We start from the raw sequence: 20,712 nt of genomic DNA on the forward strand, positions 1-20,712 counted from the left end.
ACAATCGAACTAGTATCTAACTATACAACAAAATTCATACGTAATAAAAATAACAAATAGACAAGCTTGTACTTATCTCAGGTAAAATCTAAATTAGAAAATTCCTTAAAAACTCTGATGATATGAATTTTCGAAGTAGACGATAATAGATTTGAAACGCATACAATACCTACCGAAAAGAAGTTGGAGGTATTAGTGTCAAATGCTCGACTCGTTGCGTTGGTGCAACTTACTGGAGACTATGATGACAAGTAAATGTCTATGTAAATTTCGTTTAAACGGTAGGCTATGATTCCAGTCATTTAATTTCGTCATGAAAGTACATCGCATTAAAAGCACCGTTTACGCTTACCCTTGCAAGGTGGGGGCGTTTCAAAAGGTAGTCGCACGAAAAACCGTAGATTCTCTACACTCTACACTGTCACGACTGGCAGGCAAGCACCCACGCGTCCATTAAAGTCCCACTCGGCCGTTGCGCGGTAAGATACTTAGGGTGCCTCGTAAGGCATGCATCGTACCACAAGACCCTTTTATAATTAAGACGTTACTTTACGACTGCGAGTATACCTCGCGTGCATCCTATATTCGAGCGCTAAAAGAAACAGGAATATTTAGAAAAAATGTAAAACTGGTCTATGTTAAAACATTTCTTTTTTACGAAATAACCCATGCTAATTTCTGCGCGTAAAACACAAACGGAATAGAAGTCCAGCATTACTCAATCTATCGTGATTTGAATACGAAATAAACATTAACATCTCTTGCAGAGACAGGTCTCTGATTTCTCAATAGAAAATTGAGATTTTCCCTTCATACTGATACATGAATCGTAAAGGTGGAATAAATAAGAAAAATAAAGAAAGAGAAAAAAAATTCAAGTACTTGCGCAGGATGGAATTCTGTATATATACTAATTAAGGCTATATTGAAGATATATATATCTTTAAAATGGTTAAAAATTGATAAGGATGTCACAAGGCAGAATGAAATAGTATGAACTGAAATATATTTTGGAATAATATTTATATATATGCATTTTTATATGTATATTGATACATGTGAAAAGTCAATTAATAGAAAATAATAAATAAATTATTTCGATGTTTATATAATATCAAATATTCGAATAATCTTCCATTCTTGTAATCTCTACATATTTTTCTATTCTTTTCTCCATACATCGTTTAACATATGAAAAGAAAGAGAACAAAAAATTGTTAAATCACGACAAAATTCACGTAACGCCTTACGTAGAAATCGACATAAAGTCGTAGAGGATTGCGGTTGCATCTGACTTTTGGTCTGGAACATTGGATTTAGGTGGTTTGTTCGGTGATTGCAATATACCATCGGACTCATTGCGGCGAGGAGAGCAACTGAAATCAGTTTCGAGGTGCATCTATTCGATCGATCGAATCGCTCGATCGGAAAGCGGACCTTACGGTTTGGGATACATTTGATGGCGAAGCTATTGCTCGTTCGGTTGATGCCGATTGGCACGGGTTAATCGACACAAAGGATGTCTCGTTAGTCAGGAATTAAACGGATTATGGTCTGAGGTCTCTGCCATCACGATCGATTCGTGGCATAGCAGCTAACCGGCATATCTGGTTCGCTTTCGACTCATATTCTCCATTTCGTAATTCGGTTAATTGATTCGATGGTATACTTCACGAGCTACCAACGAAATTGGTCTACAACTAGCGAATTCTTACTAAGAAACATTGCTTACTTTCGTGTTCTTTCGTAACAGAAATTACATGCGACAAGAAAAATTATGTACATGGTAATGCCATAAATTATGCTCCTTATAGAAACAACATTACAGTACAAATAAATTATAGCAAAGATTAATCTAATAACATCTTTTGTTCGTAAATTTGAGTATTACAATTTAAAGATCTATAAAACTTGATAGAACTTGAACTTGCCCGAAATGACTAACTTTTGCTTGCGCACACTTCTTTAGGAAATATAACTGTACATCTATCATTGCCATGTATGAATTTTATAAGTATTATAAGTTATCAGATTGACCAGGCCTTCAAAATTTCCATCAATATTTCGATATTGCTGTGTAATTGATTGCAAGCCTCTTCTTCGAGAAATATTTTACAGATGATAGTCGAAGGAGCTAAGATCAAACTATCCGCCAATTTCATTATTAATTTATTTAATGAATTTTCATTCTATAGATCCATCGTTACAAGCCAGGAGAATTATCTCATAGAAATGCTACATGCACGGAAAATTGGAAACAGAATGAAAAGTCACGTTTGCACAAAATATCAACGTTCGAAAAGTTTCTCCGAGCGATTTGTTCTTTTTGGTATTTTGTTTGACAGAATTAAAATTTTTGAAATATCGACAGACATGTTCGAGCATGGACGAACGTGACCGTAGCTTGGTACGGGCGTAGAATTTTCATTATTTTTTACTAGATAACGCGAACCCGTCTACCAACGGAACATCGATTGAATTTCAAACGAAATTCAAATTACGTTTAATTTGGTTAGCCAACGAACGAGCAAAAGCGAAGTGGAGCGAAGCGCGTGTGTACTGGTTGCGTGTAGTTTGGATTCGTAGTTCGGGGGATTCGGTACGTTGTACGGATTCTATTATCGACCTGCAGAGAGCCTACGGTTCATTAAAATGGCATGAAATTTACAAACAGAAGTTTTTGTGTTTATTTCAATCCTTTTTACAAACTCTCTATCCTCACTTCAATATTTTTATCATCAGTCCGTTTCATGTACGCCAATCTGATGTATCTTAAATCGTCTGTCTATTGCTTTAGTCTTGTTTTCGATAATATATATACTTCATTTTAATATAGTACGCTTCTACATCGGTTTGTATGTACTTGAAATAGACAAGTACTTCGTGTTATAATTCACCAAATGATATCAATGATTTACTGTAAAATAAAGCTTCCGTTGTCTTATGCAAATCACTAGATAGATGATCGTGCAAAAAACTCTATTAAACAAGAGAAAAAAATATTTTTGAGTACATTGAAATAATCGTATATAGTATGTGTATATAGGTATGTGTTACTTACAAGAGATGACAATTTCTTAATTTTTTTGCATACTAAGGAAAACAATTTATTTAACTCAAATAACGATGCCGTTAATATTCTATAACTAACATTAGTCAGTGCTTTTAGAAACAATAATCGATGAACATGAGGGAAATATAATACCTGAGGTATAATGAATTAAAGGAACGTGTAAAATTATAGCGTTTTGCTACATAAATTAAACCTAATGTTTCTTCAATCGATGCATTATTATTCTGTAAAGCATATTGCGCATATCCTTCGCAAAGATGATTAGTTATGATCAGGCTAAGAGCTGTTCCACTGGAACATATTCCGAAGAAAGTTAATTGCAGGACTTCGGGACAAGGACACGTTGTACGGTGGCCATGCCGTTTGAGATAATAGTATAGATGGATATCGTTTTGTTGGATAAAATGATTAGATAATAAATGGATAGCTGCACCCACAACTGTTCCCAATAATGATAATAGACCGTATTAATAAAATATTATTGATTATTCTGATTACGTCCCATAAACTAGATTAATAAATAAGAAACCATAGGCTAACGCATAAAATTTCAAAAAGGGTTCTTCGTTAAATACAGAAAATATATGTACCAACGATATAATTGAAGTATCGAATTCACCTACTACACATTTATAATCCGAATGTATAGTAAGCAATTGAAATGACTTTATATTACTTTCTAGGTTGAGATTATGAAAATCTACTTTGAAATTTAGATATAATATGCTGAGATCACAAAAAATATCAGAGTCTAGTTAATAAGTAAGTTAATAACTATATGTGTCTATAAGATTGTATTCGTTAAAGCTATTAGTCGATGATTAGCTAGATCGATTAGGTCCTTTCTCGGTTCCAACGAGGGACAACTGTTGCTTCTTGCCATTTAATAATATGTTATCAATCGAGATGCAATTGAAAATCTAATGAAAATGCAAACAGAAATAAACGTGTGAAATGTGGCAAAAATCTGTCTATGTATGAAACGTTTTATAATTATGTATATAGAGAAAATAATACATTAGCTAAAAATATTTTGTATATTCTCGTATATAAATTCTTGTATATTGTTTATAAGCAATTTCCTATGCTGTTTGTTATAGATCAATGTGGAAAATGTCGAGCCAGCACTAAAAGATTAAACCTGAACAAGTATTGCAAAAGAGACTATGGTAAGTATGCAATTAGGGTAGTAGATTATGTGTCATTACAAAAAATAATTCTAAGAGTTCTTAAAATTCTGTTTAAAGTAAAAAATGATACATAGATATTACCATTATTTCTTTCTCATAATATAATTTTACATGCTTATTAAAAAAACAAGCAATTTTTTCAGTTTCAATAAAAAATTCTTATCAGAATATAGACAAATTCTCATATTATTTATACATTCTTTGTATCATCTATTTTCTCTCCTTTAGGCATAATGTAGCATTTAGCAAACATAATTATTTAAGTTCGCCGGTAAAATTAACGAAATTTACTGTTATCCTACTCCTTCGTGATTCATTTGCTATGCAACCAACAGTAAAATGACGATACTTCTTGATTTCCGGTCACAAATGAAATGGCAAGTAGTATTACTGCACATGGCGTAATGTAACTTAAATTCATTGCACCATGAACGATATTGGTTTACCCGTGTACGTCAATGATGTAACCGTAAATGGAGCAAATCTTTTTATTTCTTTATGTATCGTGTTAAGCAGGAGATCATAATTGACAAAATGTATAAATTAGGAGACGTTATACCTTTTTAAACTTGTAAAATATGTAAATACGGTAAATCACAAAAAAGAGGTAGAACTAAGAGATTACCCAATATTTTTTCTTTCAGCTATTCTGGGTAGGATAACAGATAGACACAAAAAGAACGATGGCTCTCCAGCAGGAACGAGCGTGTCTGGTTCAGTTTGGATACGTTTCACCTTAAATGTTGACTTTATTTATAAAAAATCTTCAAACTCGAGGATTCGTCGTGGTGACGTGTTTCTTTACGTACACTCGGCCGACTTAGCCTGTAGATGCCCGAAAATCAAGCCAAACAGGTAAATTATTCGATACATATCTAAAGTTTGCAATGAATCAAAACTTTTATTTTTAAAACATCCTTCAGTAACATCTTAATAAGCGTATTTTCTAAAAAATATCTTAAAATAATTACCGCGAAAAAAGCATAAAATATTGTGATAAGGAACAAGTAAGTATATATGTGATGTAAACAAAATTAATAAATTAACTTTCGAAGGTTAGATTCTATACTTTCTTTACTCATACTTTTTACATCGAATTATACGACTTAATCAGATTATTATTTAAAACGGTAATGATGAAGCTTCTTGCTAACAATAGAAGCAATTTCACATACTAAGATATAAATATAAGATATACACATTTCACACATAAGATATAAATATCTTAATTTAAAAAGGGCTGGGATACAATAAAATATCGATGGATCAATAATTTACAAAAATATTTAAATAATATCATATACCGAGGCAAGTTAACCATTTGTAAAGCTATGTGCATCCATATGTTTAATTTTTTAATTTTATTTCGTTTTATGACTATGTACTGTTGCATCGTATTAATATTTACACTATCTCACTATCCTGAATATCAAATGATCTATTTATGACGATTAAATCAAGAAAGTATAACCTAATGAATTGCATTTTAATTTGTATTCTTTCTCTCTTATACCTATCAAGCAAATGAAATTTTTGGTTATAAAGAATTAGGGAATGATAAACAATAACGAATTGATTTTTTAGTTAGACCATTGAAATTTCCAGATCGTACTTGATTCTTGGTCAAGAAAGCGATGGCGGAGGTCAAGGTGGACTGACAGTGACGCAGAGGTCGATTGTGATCGAATGGCGCGACGAGTGGCATCGTCGAATGCGACGCTTCCAGCGGAGGGCAAAATCGTGCCATTGAACTAATTTGCATCACACCAAGGAAAATTAGACGGAGAAAGATTGGGAAGATAGAGCAAGCAGCGGAGAAGAAAAAGATGGAATAAAAGAAAATGAACGAACCAGAGAGATTGAGAAACAGAAGTTAAAACTTTACTCGTATATGTACGTAGAAAAGGATGCACATTCATTTTCAAAACTGCCAATAGTTGTATGTACTCTCGCATACTTACTTCTCGAACAAAATAAAAATACTCGACGATATCCTAAGATTAATGATAAGTAACAAAGAAAACTCAAACGAAATGAAGTGCAAGTGAGAACCCAAATACACGTGAACAGGGCGTAAGTTGGTTTATGTTGCATACAGAGACTTTTAATTTATCAAAGCTAATAAATTGTTTACGTCAAGGATCATCAATATAGAAAGCAACATCTATATCGAATAAAATGATGAACGGTTTATTTGATAACTTAATTTTATTCTTTGATGTTTTGGTTATTTTTGTTGACTTTTCTGATAAATAATTCCAAATACACGTTAACTTACTTCTAAGAACTTATTAACTTTTGTATATTATGTTATACAATTTTTATAAATAAAGCTGTAAATTTATAAATGTAACAGTCTCGGTGATATATTTTTTGAGCTTAGGATTTTAGTTGGCATGTTCTAAAATTTGCTATATCTGGTCTATATGGAAATATGTACATGTTTCTCACATCTTTGAGAGATAGTAGGTAAACATATATACGCATCTCTGTATGTATTTTTTACAACTTTTTAAATAATTTGGGTAATAAAATATATGAAGTATGTATATCTAATTAGAGATTTCTATTATTTTACAATGTATTGTGGAATATGCAACAATTTTCTAGAAATTTGGAAAAATTGTGTATACATATATTGCAACAACAACATTTCTCACATGCATTTCATCCAACCAAAAATGCAATATTTTGTATTAAATTAGACTTAGTTAGACATTTATATCGATATATGTATACATTTTCTATGAATTTATAGCTTATATTTTTTTTCTATTCAATTTATATCATAAATCAGAAGAGATTGAGATCGCACTATAACTTACAATAAAGGAAGTTACGTTTTACAAATTATAATTCATAAGTTGATTTTTACTACGCTACGTTGCAATTTGAATATCAGACAACGTATATACTTTATCTTTGTTAAAACCTAACGTTTTTAGTCCCAAATTTAACATTTTGCTCAAAATGTGCGAAAAAAATCGATAAGAATGTTGTATGCCGTTAAATGTATTAATAAAATGAATCAAATGTGCAGTATTCGGTAGTAAATTAGAATTATATGCATATCAGTCGTATCACTATTTCGTACAAATATGTCATTTTTATAGTTTGTTATATATAATACAGATACACTACGAATGCGAAGAATATGCAATATTGACACGCGTAATCAAAAGAATAATAATGCGGTATAATGATTTTATTAGTAAATTCGTAATACTTTCATTTTTTCTTTTACTTTAATTAAAGATGTGTCAAAAAATAGAAAGAACGCATTCATTTCATGCAATTGGGAAATCTGTTTATTAATTAATAAACTATATATATATATATACACATAAGTAACAAAAACTTGTTTCTCTAATTCTTAGGATATGTATAATCTAACTAAAATCAAAGTTTCTATCATCCTTTCTTAGCTTATAAAACACTCATATACGAGTACGTATAGCTATACAATAGATATGTGCTATAGTACATTCTATTGTACCTTGTATTTCTATAATACGCAAATTACATAAAGTAAATTATTATACAAACACAATATATTCAATTAAATAACAATACACAATATTATTATATGTATAATTTACATAATAATTGGAAATATACACAATATTTGTGCACAAACACTGCCTGCAATTTGCCGATATTTATATACGAGAGTTCAGATAAACAAGTTTTTACTACCTTATTTTCCTTTTATTTGATGACATGTATGTATACATATTATAAATTCTGTGGAGTTTTATTATTGACAAAAACGTGGACACATGGTGTTTTGCCTAAAAGATTCTTTATGTCATGTATATCAAACTCTTTGGGTTTACGAATCGTTCCTGCAAAGCGATATTTCATCTCTCTTATTGCAGTTATGCCACCAGTTAGACTAACAATAAGATTTTACAACGTTGTACATTGTACATGGTCTTTTCCCCGCTCTCAGACTTCCCATTTTTCTCATATAGTATAACCTTCTTTTTTAATTTATTTATTCTTCTCTCATTCGGTTATCACAAATCGATCACATTTATAAAGATATACGCGTACGTTGAATGTAGATTTTCTTGTACATTTTCTATATAAATTATTAAGATTCTTTTCTAGTTGATATTATTATTAGTATTATTATTAGTAGCAGTAGTGATAATAATAGTAGTAACGATTATCGAAGAAATATAGAGGCTAAGCTCGAAATGTGTGGAAATAACTATTCATCGAATGATCGGTTACTACTTGCTGCAAAAAGAATTGTCGTAGCTTCAAATGTTACGATGATTAAAATTAACCTTGTTGTCGTCATAAAATTTGACAAGACATAAAGGGAAACGGTATTTACTTAATTAACATATATTTAATGCGCTTTAATATGAAATTTCGTACAAAAGGGTATGTGTATATTAGTAATGAGAAATTTCCTTTTATAATTTTACATAACACGAACATAATCAATTGTTCTTCCGAATTTTAAAACTTGTTTTCCCTGCATGTTATTCGTGTATACTTCGACAATAAAAAATAACCCGACTGTGGAAATTTTACAAATGAAATGGGAAACTTTATCGTTAAGTGGAATTAATTATAACAACATTCACATATACAGGTACATTAAATAAAATGATTGATGATAATTGTCCTGCTTAACAAATAAGTTCCTAAGAGTGACAGGCACGTACATCTTATAATTTTCCCTTAAAAGTTTTTTAAATCAGCTATATCGAACAAATTTATTTGTAATATTCGACAATTAATTTTCTTATCAACATCTTTTAAATAAACAACAAATATTTTCAATCGTTTCCTAAACTATGACTTCATTTATATTAGCTACATGTATATAGGGTGCTGGATATTCATCCTTTCTTAAATTTGAAACTAAACGTTTTACCTAATTAACAACTTTTCAATTAATTGCAAGCTTAATGTTTAGTAAAATTTATTTTACCAAGCATTTCTATGCATTTTTATTATCATGCATATCAAAATTGACATTTTGATAGTGAATACAATATATGTATTACTTTTAAGACATTCTGTATGTACTTGTTTATTTCAATACTTACTAGCGTTTTCTATCTCAAATCGAGAAAATTCTCTTTGCAAAAGATCTCTATAGATCAATCAACTTTGACTAGTTTATAATATTCACGACTATAAAAATTCCGTCTCGTAAAACGGAACATACGATTCATCATTTCTAAACATGAAAACGTAAAAAGAGTAAAAAGAAAATTTACTTCCAAAATATTAGAGAGAAATTCTTCATTAGTTATTATTAAAACCAATCGAAACAAAACATCCATAGCATAATTTAGAATAAAATATCAATTTAAAAAATTGGTGAAAATAATTCTGATTTGTAATAACAATATCTTGCCTCCGCAATTGGAGAACGATTAAGCATCGTTTTATATATCAAAATCAACGATGCATCAATGTACTTACGATAATAATGAATACCGAACGCTGCATGTGTTCATGTGATCGTAACAGCGAACTTATATAAAACCGACGTAAGATGATATACGTACTCTAAATCTTCGTTTATGTGACTCTTTTTACGAGGCTTGATACGTAGAGAAATATTTTTCTAATAGCTTGTTTTTTAATTACTTAATCACTTAAAATGTATTTTCATTCCGATAGAAAGCATCACAAACGAAAAAAAATGTTTTCTATTTATTTTCCTTAATAAATATTATCAGTATATCTGAAAGAAACTGGATTATTCTCCCAAATTTATGATTTCTATTATAAAAAAACTAAAAAAGAGTCACGTAAATAAAAATTAAAGTAATGAACACGACTAATAATATTCGATTGAAATAACACTGTTCGACATCAACGGCAAGAGAATTTTTGTAAGAGAATCATACTTTAATTATTGTAATCTCATTGTTCGCAAGACGTTATTTCGAAGATTCACTGTTTCCGTCGCCTATGCTATAATTACGTGTATAAAATGTACCAACCTAAAATAGCTTTAGTATAAGTAAAGAATATATCAGCTATTCGCAAAATTAGTACATATATTTGAGTGTTAGGAAGAAAGGATATACGTACAGAATGATGTATTACGTTACAAGGAAGATCGATCGATCGATGTGGCTTATTATAATATCTCGATCAAATTGCTAAAGATGTCACGGCCGATCGAATTTTGTAATATTACGAGGCATAGTATAAACGCATATTTAATTCTGTTCTATCAGTTCGAAATGATTTGAACACATCTTCCAGTCCTTTTATAAGAGACTTAGAAATTAGAATGATGTAACACCTTGATTTTTTGCATTCTGAAAACTATCCTTACACGTTAAGATGATTTAATACTTCGCGTAACTATTTCGTAGCAACAAATAATTAAGTTTATTACGACGTTTTTATAAAGATGCAACATCGATTGATAACAAAAATTTGTTCTTTATATACATACATATATAGATATATTTGTAAGGCAGATTGCAAAAAATTAACAGTTGAGAACTAACGATCATTCGGTGTCATTACACAAAGTAATTACAGCATATGTAGAAATAAGGGGATCTTATTGTTAGTTCCGTTGTTCAATTTCCTTCGAGCGTGTTAAAAGCAAAAACTGCACCGTTTAGTTACGAATGATTCGCGCGATAGTATTGTAGATGGAAGAATACCGATTACAGGTCCGAGATTTTACGAAATTCTTGACCAGTTGTATGTATATCGTAGAATATACACGATATCACAGTAAGTGTGCTATTTATACCTCTACATTATTAATCGATTACTGTTGTACCACGATTACGATTTAGATTCGATTAAATTATTAAGTGTATCGTTGTGTATTGTGGTGTAATAAATGTGATTAGTTGTATGAATAATAAATACAATGCATAAGGAAGATATAGACCTGTTGTATTGATTTATTTCTACCTTTCTTATTCATACATATATTTATATAATGCCCACAAATTTCTCAAAATAAATCTATAAACTCCATAGATTTCGTTTCCCCTATGAATAAAAGAAAATGCCATATCCATAAACCAGTCCTATACATAGGTACTGGCAATACACACACACACACACATCTTTATTGAAAGCAAATTGGTTTGACCTCTCACATAACGTTTGTATACATTGAAATGTTTCATATCTATACTATTCCGATATATTATACATTATAATAGTTCTCCAATCAAGAGGATGTGAATCAGTACGTTTGGGATCTTTCGAAAAAGTAGTCATAATTTATAATCATGAATCATAGAGAACAAACATAATACTCTGATGGTATACTATTATTATTTCTATCAGTATTTGCGAAGTGTCAACGTACAATTTAATCGCTGATGAATCGAGAATAAAATTATTGATTCTTATTTTATTGAAAAATCCTAATCAAAGCAGAGTAAACTAAATTTCTACAGCATTGGAAAAGAAATGCTGTTAGGAATTCGAATGCATACTTGGATTAATCACAGATTAAATTGGCTAGATCTTATGAAACATGTTGACAAAATTTGTGAAAATCTATTGACGACAGTAGAGAACTGATTATTGTTCAATATATATACATGCATATGTATACTTATACAGCTTCTACAAATTTTTCTTTAAAATATATTTTTTCACTATTTCTTCTGTTTTAATGATAATAAGACCTTTTCGATAAATCTTATTAGATTTGTCTTTCCATTCTACTGAAAAATCGGCAAAGAAGTTAAGAAAAAAGATTGTAAGATTCCATCAAATTAAAACAACTAAGAGTGATCTTAAAAACTCTAAAAAAAATAGCCTAAATAACTAACGATAACCTATCTGAGGATAATAATTTAATAATGATTTATATATTTATAGTATCTATATATGTATACATATATAATTTATATTATATTGTAGTACGTTATCATTATATATGTATAATAAATTAAGCATCGTAATTTAATTTAATTTAATTAATGGTTTAATATAATAATATAATTAATATAACAAAATGATTTTTCAAGTTATTTTTTATGTATCATTTAGGTAGAATAAATCAATGAATTAAAGGGGTATTCTATTCTACAAATTTGAAAAAATCGAAAATTTGTTTTCATATCTCCAAAGTTTAGACATTCAAGAATATGCCCTTAAAAGGATTTTTCAAAATTTCAATTATTTTATGAGTTACAGCCATTTTTGTGACGCGGCATCTGCTCCGGTCCGACTGGAACAAATAAACAGTAGACGGTAGACTCTGCCCGAGTACCTACGTTTGAATATCCTCATAAAATCTTTATTGTATTTTATCACTTTTTAATGTATTTTTAATTCAATAATTCAGTTGAAGCGATCTTTGGGTTCTGAAATCCAAAATAATAACGAATCGTTAAATTCGTTAATATGGACCTTTGCTCCGAAGCACATCCACGCAGAAACGCAGACAATTCAAATTTCCACTTTCCTCGCAGTATGTATTTTTAATGAAGGTTTTATACCCATATTAAGAATCTTAAGTGTCATGGGAATCACGATTGGCCCAGAAGCTCATGCGTTCGCAGTCAGGCGAGACAAAGTTCGCATCGAGCGCTCTGAACTCCGAGCTTCAGAGGCATCAAAGGAAGCCAGGACTGCTCGTCTCCATAAAAGAACTTCGGAGAATGAGCATTTTGAAGTAGAGGAAAGTTTCTTATATAGAGCAGGAATCGCCGATTAAAAATATGTAAATATGCTGTACCATTCTATGAATAAAATTGCCGGAAACTTGTCTCAAAACTTAAACGCTTTTTTCTCGAAACTACTTTTTTCGAGTTAGCGTGCACGATATCTCGAGTTTTAATGAACCGATTTATTTGAAATTTGACGTGAATATTCTTTATACATTCCTCTGTCGCCTGAACCACGTTCAGATCAAAATTCTTAATTTTACTATTTTTAAATAATTCGGAATTGCTAAAAAACATGCCAAAAAGGAAACTTTTTCTTCAAACGACCGCCATTTTGTGAAAAGATATTTTTCTGACTTTTCCAAGGTTCAGGCTATAGCTACATCTTTACTAATTGAGAATCCATACGGCTTTTTTGTTTCAGATGACTAGAAGGGTTGAAATCATGCACGCCAGGACACCCTTTTTTTTGGACCCCTCACTTTGCCAGCTCATAACTTTGTGAATTTTGAATTTATTTTTTCGGTTAATTTTTTATGTAAGCTTAAAATATCAATAAACAAATGATAAAAAAATAGATAGTAAAAATATTTTTTGTTTCGTTTATATAGAACTTCAAAATCCGCCCGAAATTCATGCCTCTAAACTAGAATACCCCCTTAATGTTACAATATCCTTTAAACTAATCAATATTCAATCTAAATACGTTAATACTTTTTTATGGTAAATGCAACGATACATTAATTGATATTTATTTTTAAATATTCAAAATGCTATCCACTTTCGGAGTGGACAGTTACACTAAATCTAAGATCGTACATCATCTGAAATCGTTTAATTTTACCTATTGAAATTCTATACCATCTTGTACCATATCAGGGCTGTAACTTGCCCAGTTGCGAAGGAGGCTGTGTAACATCACTTATACATATACACTCCTCGTCAAAGAGATAGCCCAGGTGTGCTATCTTTAATTTCTCAATGTGCGTGCAAAGTTTTTCGTCTGTAACGTATAATATCAAAACATTATGAGCTCAGAATATACGGCTCGTTAAAAATAATTAAAAATATTATGAGGTTTAGTGTGTAACAAAAAATATTATTTTATTTTAAGAACGAAATGATAACACACTCTGTTAACATGTTTAGAAATTGCTCAGTAGTTCATGATCTATCAACGAGTAAAGATTACAGTACAATATTATATAAATTTGTAAATATGTAGGACGCGGAAAAAAATTAAACGAGTCTGAAAAAAAGCAAATTCTTGAACTAAAACAGCAATAGTTATCAGGAGCAAAAATATCAAAAGTAATAAGAAAAGATCGTAAAGTAATACTCGTCATCGTTATCCGATCGTGATAAGCGAGCAATTTTGGGTGTAGCTTCCAATCTCGCAGTTAACAACAAAGCGAATACTGGAAAAATCTAGTATTAGTGCCAGTGTTTCAAGTGAACGTCGAGTTCCACTAGCACTAAAATTGAAAAAGAAAGCTTCGTTAACAACGAAACACAAAGTAGAACGTTTACGCTTTGCAAAAGAAAGAATGCATTGGAAAAAGAAATGGAGAAGGGTACTTGTTATTTCTTTATTCAGAGGTAGGATCACAATAGCTATTATTTTATTCTTTGGATAAATCTATCACACCGTTCTGAGCCAAAAAAACCTTTATTACACTTTCTTACATGGACTAGGGATAAAAACAAAAGAACATCTTAAACCTATCGATTAAATCTATCGATTGTATCTAGAACTATCTTCTAGTTACTATTTCTTATAACTAACGCATCTGCATATGGATGGCGAGCACGAACTCACGTTGTCATTTTCAACAGTACTATTTTCAGACGAGAAAGATTCAACTTGGATGGTCCTGATGGTTTCTAATACTATTTTCATGACATAAGAAAAGAGGCAATATCAGCAATTCGACGACAAATGGGAGGAGGCAGCATGATGGTTTGGGCCGGCATCGGTTATTTCGGCAAGACAAGTATCAAGTTCATCGATGGGAGAATGAATAGTGTTCGATACATAAATTTAATCAAAAAACAAATAAATAATCATGCAGAATGCATTTCTGGACCTGATTACATCTTTCAACAAGATAATGCTTCTGTACACACATCAAGATTGGTCCAATCTTATTTTAATGAAAATAATATATCTATTTTGCTGTAGCCTGCACGCTCTCCGGACCTTAATATTATTGAAAATTGCTGGGCAGAACTTGTTCACGGCGTATACGCGAATGAAAAGCAGTATCAACATATACAGGAATTAAAAAATGCAATTGTACGCGAGTGGGATACGTTAAGTCTAAGTTATATCTGGGAACTATATAAATCGATAGCAAATCGTACAATAGAAGTAACAGAAAGTAAAGGTGGATGTACCTATTATTAAATAAGTATATATGTTTGATAAGTAATTATTGTTAGTTATAATTTATGTTGATTATTATTTTCTTATTGTACATGTGCTATCATTTCGTTCATAAAATAAAACAATTTTTTTTGTTACACACTAAACCTCATAATATTTTTAATTATTTTTAACGAACCACATATTCCGAGCTCAATGTTTTAATATTATACGTTACCGACGAAAAACTTTGCACGCGTTATTGAGAAATTAAAGATAGCACACCTGGGCTATCTTTTTGACGAAGAATGTATTTGTACATCAACAAAACATAGGATTTATTAAAAATTTTTAATAAAAATATATAATAAAATATTGACGAAAAAACAATATGGAGCTATTCGTTTAAATTTGTTATACGCATCTTTGCAATTGCTAAACGGAATGATAAATAACATGTATCTAACGTCAATAAAGAAAAGCGCGTTTGTATTTAGGAGGAAAGTGAAATCGTAAAAAGATAAATATTTCTATTGGGTTGGCAACTAAGTGACCGCGGATTTTGTCATTAGGTGGTAATTTTTATTTTGTGTTTATACTTCTGATTTAAATTATAAGTCAGCCTTTGGTCTAATTTAGAAACACAAATACAACTTAATTAGTAATTGCATAATATTGTAATAAGTAATTCTCATAATTTCATTTGAATTATTTTATATGTATTTCTTACTTTCTATTTTTTGTCATGTTTAGATATTATTCTCAATTTCTCTTACATTTTATATTAACTCCAATACAAACTACAATAAAATTGTTATTCTCACTTATTATATACGTATATGCACATGTGATGACTTAAAATTAGCGCTAATTTGAAAATGGCAATTTTTAATTTTAAATCGACCCAATAGGTGACGCTCTAAACGAAGAAATGTGATCTATCTCAAATTGCGATTTAAATATTTATTTCGCAGAAACAAAAAAGTGAAGCGAATAACTGTTAACAATAAATGTACAATAATCTTAAAACCATGTTTTTACCTTTGCGTATAATTCATACTCTTGCCGTAAGTTTTATATAGCCTAATACTGTATAGCCTGATTCCTAGTGTCATAACCTCTTTCATAATCTTATATAATTTTGTTTATTTATATAAATTTACCGTATATTTTACAGTAATAAAATACATTAAAATGATATCATGAAATTAGTTTTCCTTATCTTTACTTGTTTAAAGTAACTACTTAAAAATATAAAAGGATTTTAATAACCAATGTCAAGTAATTCTAAGTTTTATTTATGCTATTGATACTATTCTTATTATGAAAAATATGTTATTATCCATATGCACATATCAATTTATATGGTCCAAACTTTTTCAAATACTTCATTATCATTTAATAAATATTTTACATTATATTTCGAAATACTAATTTATGATCAAATTAAAATTAACTTTGATAAAATGTTTTCCTTTTTCTTCTGAAAATAAAAACATTCTGTGAAACAAGTAGGTAATGTAATTTTTTTCATTGTTTTAAACATATTGTATTTTAAATACTTTACAGATCACAAAGTATAGTTATCTGACATCTAATAAATTCTTTTGAATAATTTGTATTATTTATTTACTTTTTTTGGCTAAACAGAATTGCAAGAACGCTAGAGGATTGTATACTTCAACCATTCGCATCTCAGATCAGTTATTTATTGTATGTATTATTATATAGATATGAAATTAATGAATATTTTACATCGATGCTAATTCATTTTATATTGAATAGCATAGAGATAGTGAAGTTGATAATCCAAGTATACCATTTGAATTCAATGAAGCAAACAAGAAACGCATCGCAGCTCTTTTAAAAATTTATCCTGAAGGTCATAAACGTGGTGCGATGATACCTCTGTTAGATCTGGCTCAACGTCAACATGGATGGTTACCTATTTCTGCTATGCACAAAGTAGCGGAAATATTAAATGTCCCTCACATGCGAGTCTATGAAGTTGCAACATTTTATACAATGTTCAATAGAAGACCAATGGGAAAATATCACGTACAAATTTGTACCTGTACTCCATGTTGGTTACGAGATTCTGATTCCATTGTGGAAGCTGTAGTTAAAGCTACAAATTGTAAAGTTGGAGAAATGTCTGCAGATAAACTATTTACTATTTCTGAAGTAGAATGTCTTGGTGCTTGTGCTAATGCACCAATGTTTCAAGTTAATGATGATTACTATGTAAGTATAATTTTAAAAAATATTTCATAGCCCTAACTGGATAATCCTAATTTGATTTTAGATTCAGGATATGCCTTAAAATAAATTGAACGTTCATAAAATAAGTATAAGTAATATTAGTATCTCTTACAGGAAGATTTAACGCCTGAAAGTGCTACAGCTATAATAAATGCATTTAAAAAAGGTGAAAGACCGCCACCAGGACCACAAAATTCTCCTAGATTTGCAGCAGATCCGGCATCTGGTTTAACATCATTGACATCACCACCACCAGGACCTGGATTTGGTGTTAGATCAGATTTATAATTTATCGTATATATAAATAATACATTGTATAATCTGTAAGGGATTTAGTACTGATTCGATGTATAAATAGATTACCTAATATACTATTTAAAAAATATGTATAAGATTTAATCAATTGTATCTTATCATCATCTAGCTGTGAAAAGATAGAACTAATTGATATGTGACAATTAAAAAAAATAAATTTGTTGACTTCTAGGCAGAATTCTTGAACTTTTGAAGGTTCAAATAAAAATGTGAAACCTAAAGAATTAATTGAGACTAGTTTTATTTAAATATTCTTTCTGGCTCCTAAATTATGAGTTTTAAAAATCGTTCAATCGGTGAACTATGAGCGGATTTTAGAGGTAACTGACTGAAGTTGGCACGGCACACATCTGAAGTCCGTCACATTATAAATTGCATTTTCTTGATTCTATCTGATTCTATCAAATAATTTAAATTCATAAATACAAAACTTAATACTAACCTTGAATTTTATCATTATTGTTAATTTATTATTATTAATTTGCCCTGACTAAGTTCATTTTCTTAGTAAGTGAAAATTAAAATAAGCTTCGGTATTATAATAATAGTATAATGGTCATATACGATCATTTCAGCTTTAAAAAAAGTACGGTGAGAATTAAATAATGACGTTTATGAAGGATCAAAGATCGAAAGGTACGGTCGACGAGCAACTACAAACGTTCATTGAGCGAGAAAGTAAAAATCAACAATTTCAGGTTAGTTTATAAATAAATATTTCTCTTTTAAGTCATTTTAATATTCCGTACAATAATTTTTAATTAATATAATTCCGGAATTAGGAATATTGAAAGTAATATCTATCGTCAAATATTAGAAAATGAAGAATAAGCAGGATACTCATTGACTTTTATATTGTATGTAACAACAGTTGTTTTCTTTTGCATTGAATATAAAATTATATCCAAAATAATGTCTTTTAACAGTATGTTAATTTTATGTGTTAAGTATTGAGATTAGTTAGTTGATTTATAAATACAAAAATATTTTGAAAAAGAAATTGCAATATATTATTGCAAATATATGTAAATGTAATCTTTTTATTTTCAGAGACTGACACTTAACTTAACTGATATTTGCTGGCAACTCTGTATTGGAACACCTGGTAGTTCCTTGAGTTCAACTAATCGAAGTTGTATTGTAAATTGTGTAGAGAGGTTTATCGATACAAGTAACTTTATTGCATATAGATCAAGAAATACAGTTTTAACTAATCCTGCAGAAGTGAATGTGCAATAAATTATTTCATGATTAAGACACTTTCATAGTTAATTGAGCAAAAATATTGTTACTATTTATGATACATAACATTTTGTAAACAACATTTTATACAATTTATGTAAAAAAAATGTTTTCAAGTCTTCGTGGATTTGTGAACCGGCATAGACGAAAGTTTATATTGGGAGGTATCATAGTTGGCGGTGTTATTTTTGTCAGATATACAGCACGTAGACTTCGAGAATGGCAAGAGAAAGAAATAAAAGATATGCTGGACAGATCAAAGCGACGTCAATATTTTGAATGTAATGAAAGAACATGCAGTCAGATGATAATGTCTCTTACATTAACTTTAAAAGATTCTATAATAAAAGTTTTGGATACTAATGCTGTTGTAGATAAGCTTAGAAATGGTTGTCCTGATAAAGTATCATGTTGGAATGAATTAAAAGTTTTAGCAATTGCTAGATCTGCCTTAGTAGTTTATTCATATGCCATGTTAGCAACGTTAATAAGAATTCAATTTAACGTAATGGGCGGTCATGTATACAAGGATATTCAGAATTCTAATGGTACAACAACAGAAAATGTTGTACAAACAAAATATATGTCACTTTCAAGTCACTTTATATACAAAGGAATTAAAAAATTGGGTTTACTCATAAAAGACAAGGTGGCAGAAATAACAGCATCAATTTGTTTGAAAGAAGAATTGACTTTAAGAGACATAGAAGAAATATACTGGGCCTTAACATCTTCTCTTTCTGCAGACAGTTCAAAAGATCCTGTAAAAAATCTTGCTGAATACATGCTATTATCAAATTGTGAGGAAGAACAAACACCTATATTATTAAAATTATTCAATGAAACATTGGATCTTCTAGAAAGTGAAGAAGTACAAAATTTAACACAAAGTAGTATTAGAAGCGGATTTAGTTTACTAGTGGACCACATTTCTGCATTCTTTGTTGCTTCTCCTATAGTAGAAAATGGTAAAACTATTCAGAATGGTGTTTCAGTACCAGGAACATCGAGTCAAACTAGCATAAACACAAAGTATGATTCAAATGCGTTTATAAATATTAATAAGGTATCCATGCCAATGGCTAAAATAATACCAATTATAAATGGACAAGTACCAGATAAACCAACATTAAAAGATTTTCAAAGCGATTTGTTACAACGTCTTATAACAAATAATGAACTTAAAACACTTGGAGCAAATATTTATGAGGCATTTAGTTTTTAAAATTAACCACTAAGATATTCATACCGTACACAGAGCACTATATGTATGATATACGAAAATATAGTATGATGAATTGCATTTGATAAAAGTAGCTATAAATACTTCTTTAAACACAAATAATTTTTATTTCAAACAAAATTATGGAATGAATAACATAGTAAAAGATTGTAAAAGGATATCAGCACTTTAGTGTCCAACTATATATTTAAAATGTATCATGAAATTCCTATTATTACACATATACACTACAAAAATAGAATTGTAAAGATATTCTGAACTATTTCATTACAATATATAATATTCTTAAGAAATATGTTTTACTTTTTCACAGATACTTCTTTTTATATCATTTTCTTTTTATACTATCTTTTTAAACACAGCAAAAATGAACGCTTCCATGTAAA

The 20,712-nt window shown here is 29.8% G+C and overlaps 4 protein-coding genes across 4 annotated transcripts in view; all 4 read left to right on the plus strand.

Moving 5' to 3' along the window:
* The window catches only part of LOC126918353 (netrin-B-like), a 112,435-nt gene extending 101,284 nt beyond the window's left edge, over positions 1-11,151 (plus strand). The window contains exons 5-7 of the mRNA XM_050726174.1: positions 4,174-4,242; positions 4,908-5,118; positions 5,869-11,151. Of these exons, the coding sequence (XP_050582131.1) occupies positions 4,174-4,242; positions 4,908-5,118; positions 5,869-6,013 (425 nt within the window). The 3' untranslated portion in view covers positions 6,014-11,151. The remainder of the gene's footprint in view (positions 1-4,173; positions 4,243-4,907; positions 5,119-5,868) is intronic.
* Positions 11,152-16,152: 5,001 nt separating this feature from the next.
* Positions 16,153-18,069, plus strand: LOC126918396 (NADH dehydrogenase [ubiquinone] flavoprotein 2, mitochondrial). The gene is made up of 4 exons (XM_050726265.1): positions 16,153-16,331; positions 16,915-16,977; positions 17,050-17,508; positions 17,641-18,069. Exons 1-4 carry the CDS (start codon positions 16,275-16,277, stop codon positions 17,812-17,814), a joined length of 753 nt encoding a protein of 250 aa, XP_050582222.1. The 5' UTR covers positions 16,153-16,274; the 3' UTR covers positions 17,815-18,069.
* A 109-nt stretch (positions 18,070-18,178) lies between these two features.
* LOC126918416 (mitochondrial import inner membrane translocase subunit Tim8 A-like) lies at positions 18,179-19,324 on the plus strand. Its single transcript, XM_050726297.1, has 2 exons — positions 18,179-18,539; positions 18,892-19,324. Exons 1-2 carry the CDS (start codon positions 18,447-18,449, stop codon positions 19,078-19,080), a joined length of 282 nt encoding a protein of 93 aa, XP_050582254.1. The 5' UTR covers positions 18,179-18,446; the 3' UTR covers positions 19,081-19,324.
* LOC126918382 (peroxisomal biogenesis factor 3) lies at positions 19,190-20,619 on the plus strand. The gene has a single exon (XM_050726245.1). It carries the CDS (start codon positions 19,190-19,192, stop codon positions 20,306-20,308), a length of 1,119 nt encoding a protein of 372 aa, XP_050582202.1. The 3' UTR covers positions 20,309-20,619.
* The last annotated feature ends 93 nt before the right edge of the window (positions 20,620-20,712 follow it).

Source organism: Bombus affinis, chromosome 7, assembly GCF_024516045.1.
Source record: "Bombus affinis isolate iyBomAffi1 chromosome 7, iyBomAffi1.2, whole genome shotgun sequence".
NCBI lineage: Eukaryota > Metazoa > Arthropoda > Insecta > Hymenoptera > Apidae > Bombus > Bombus affinis.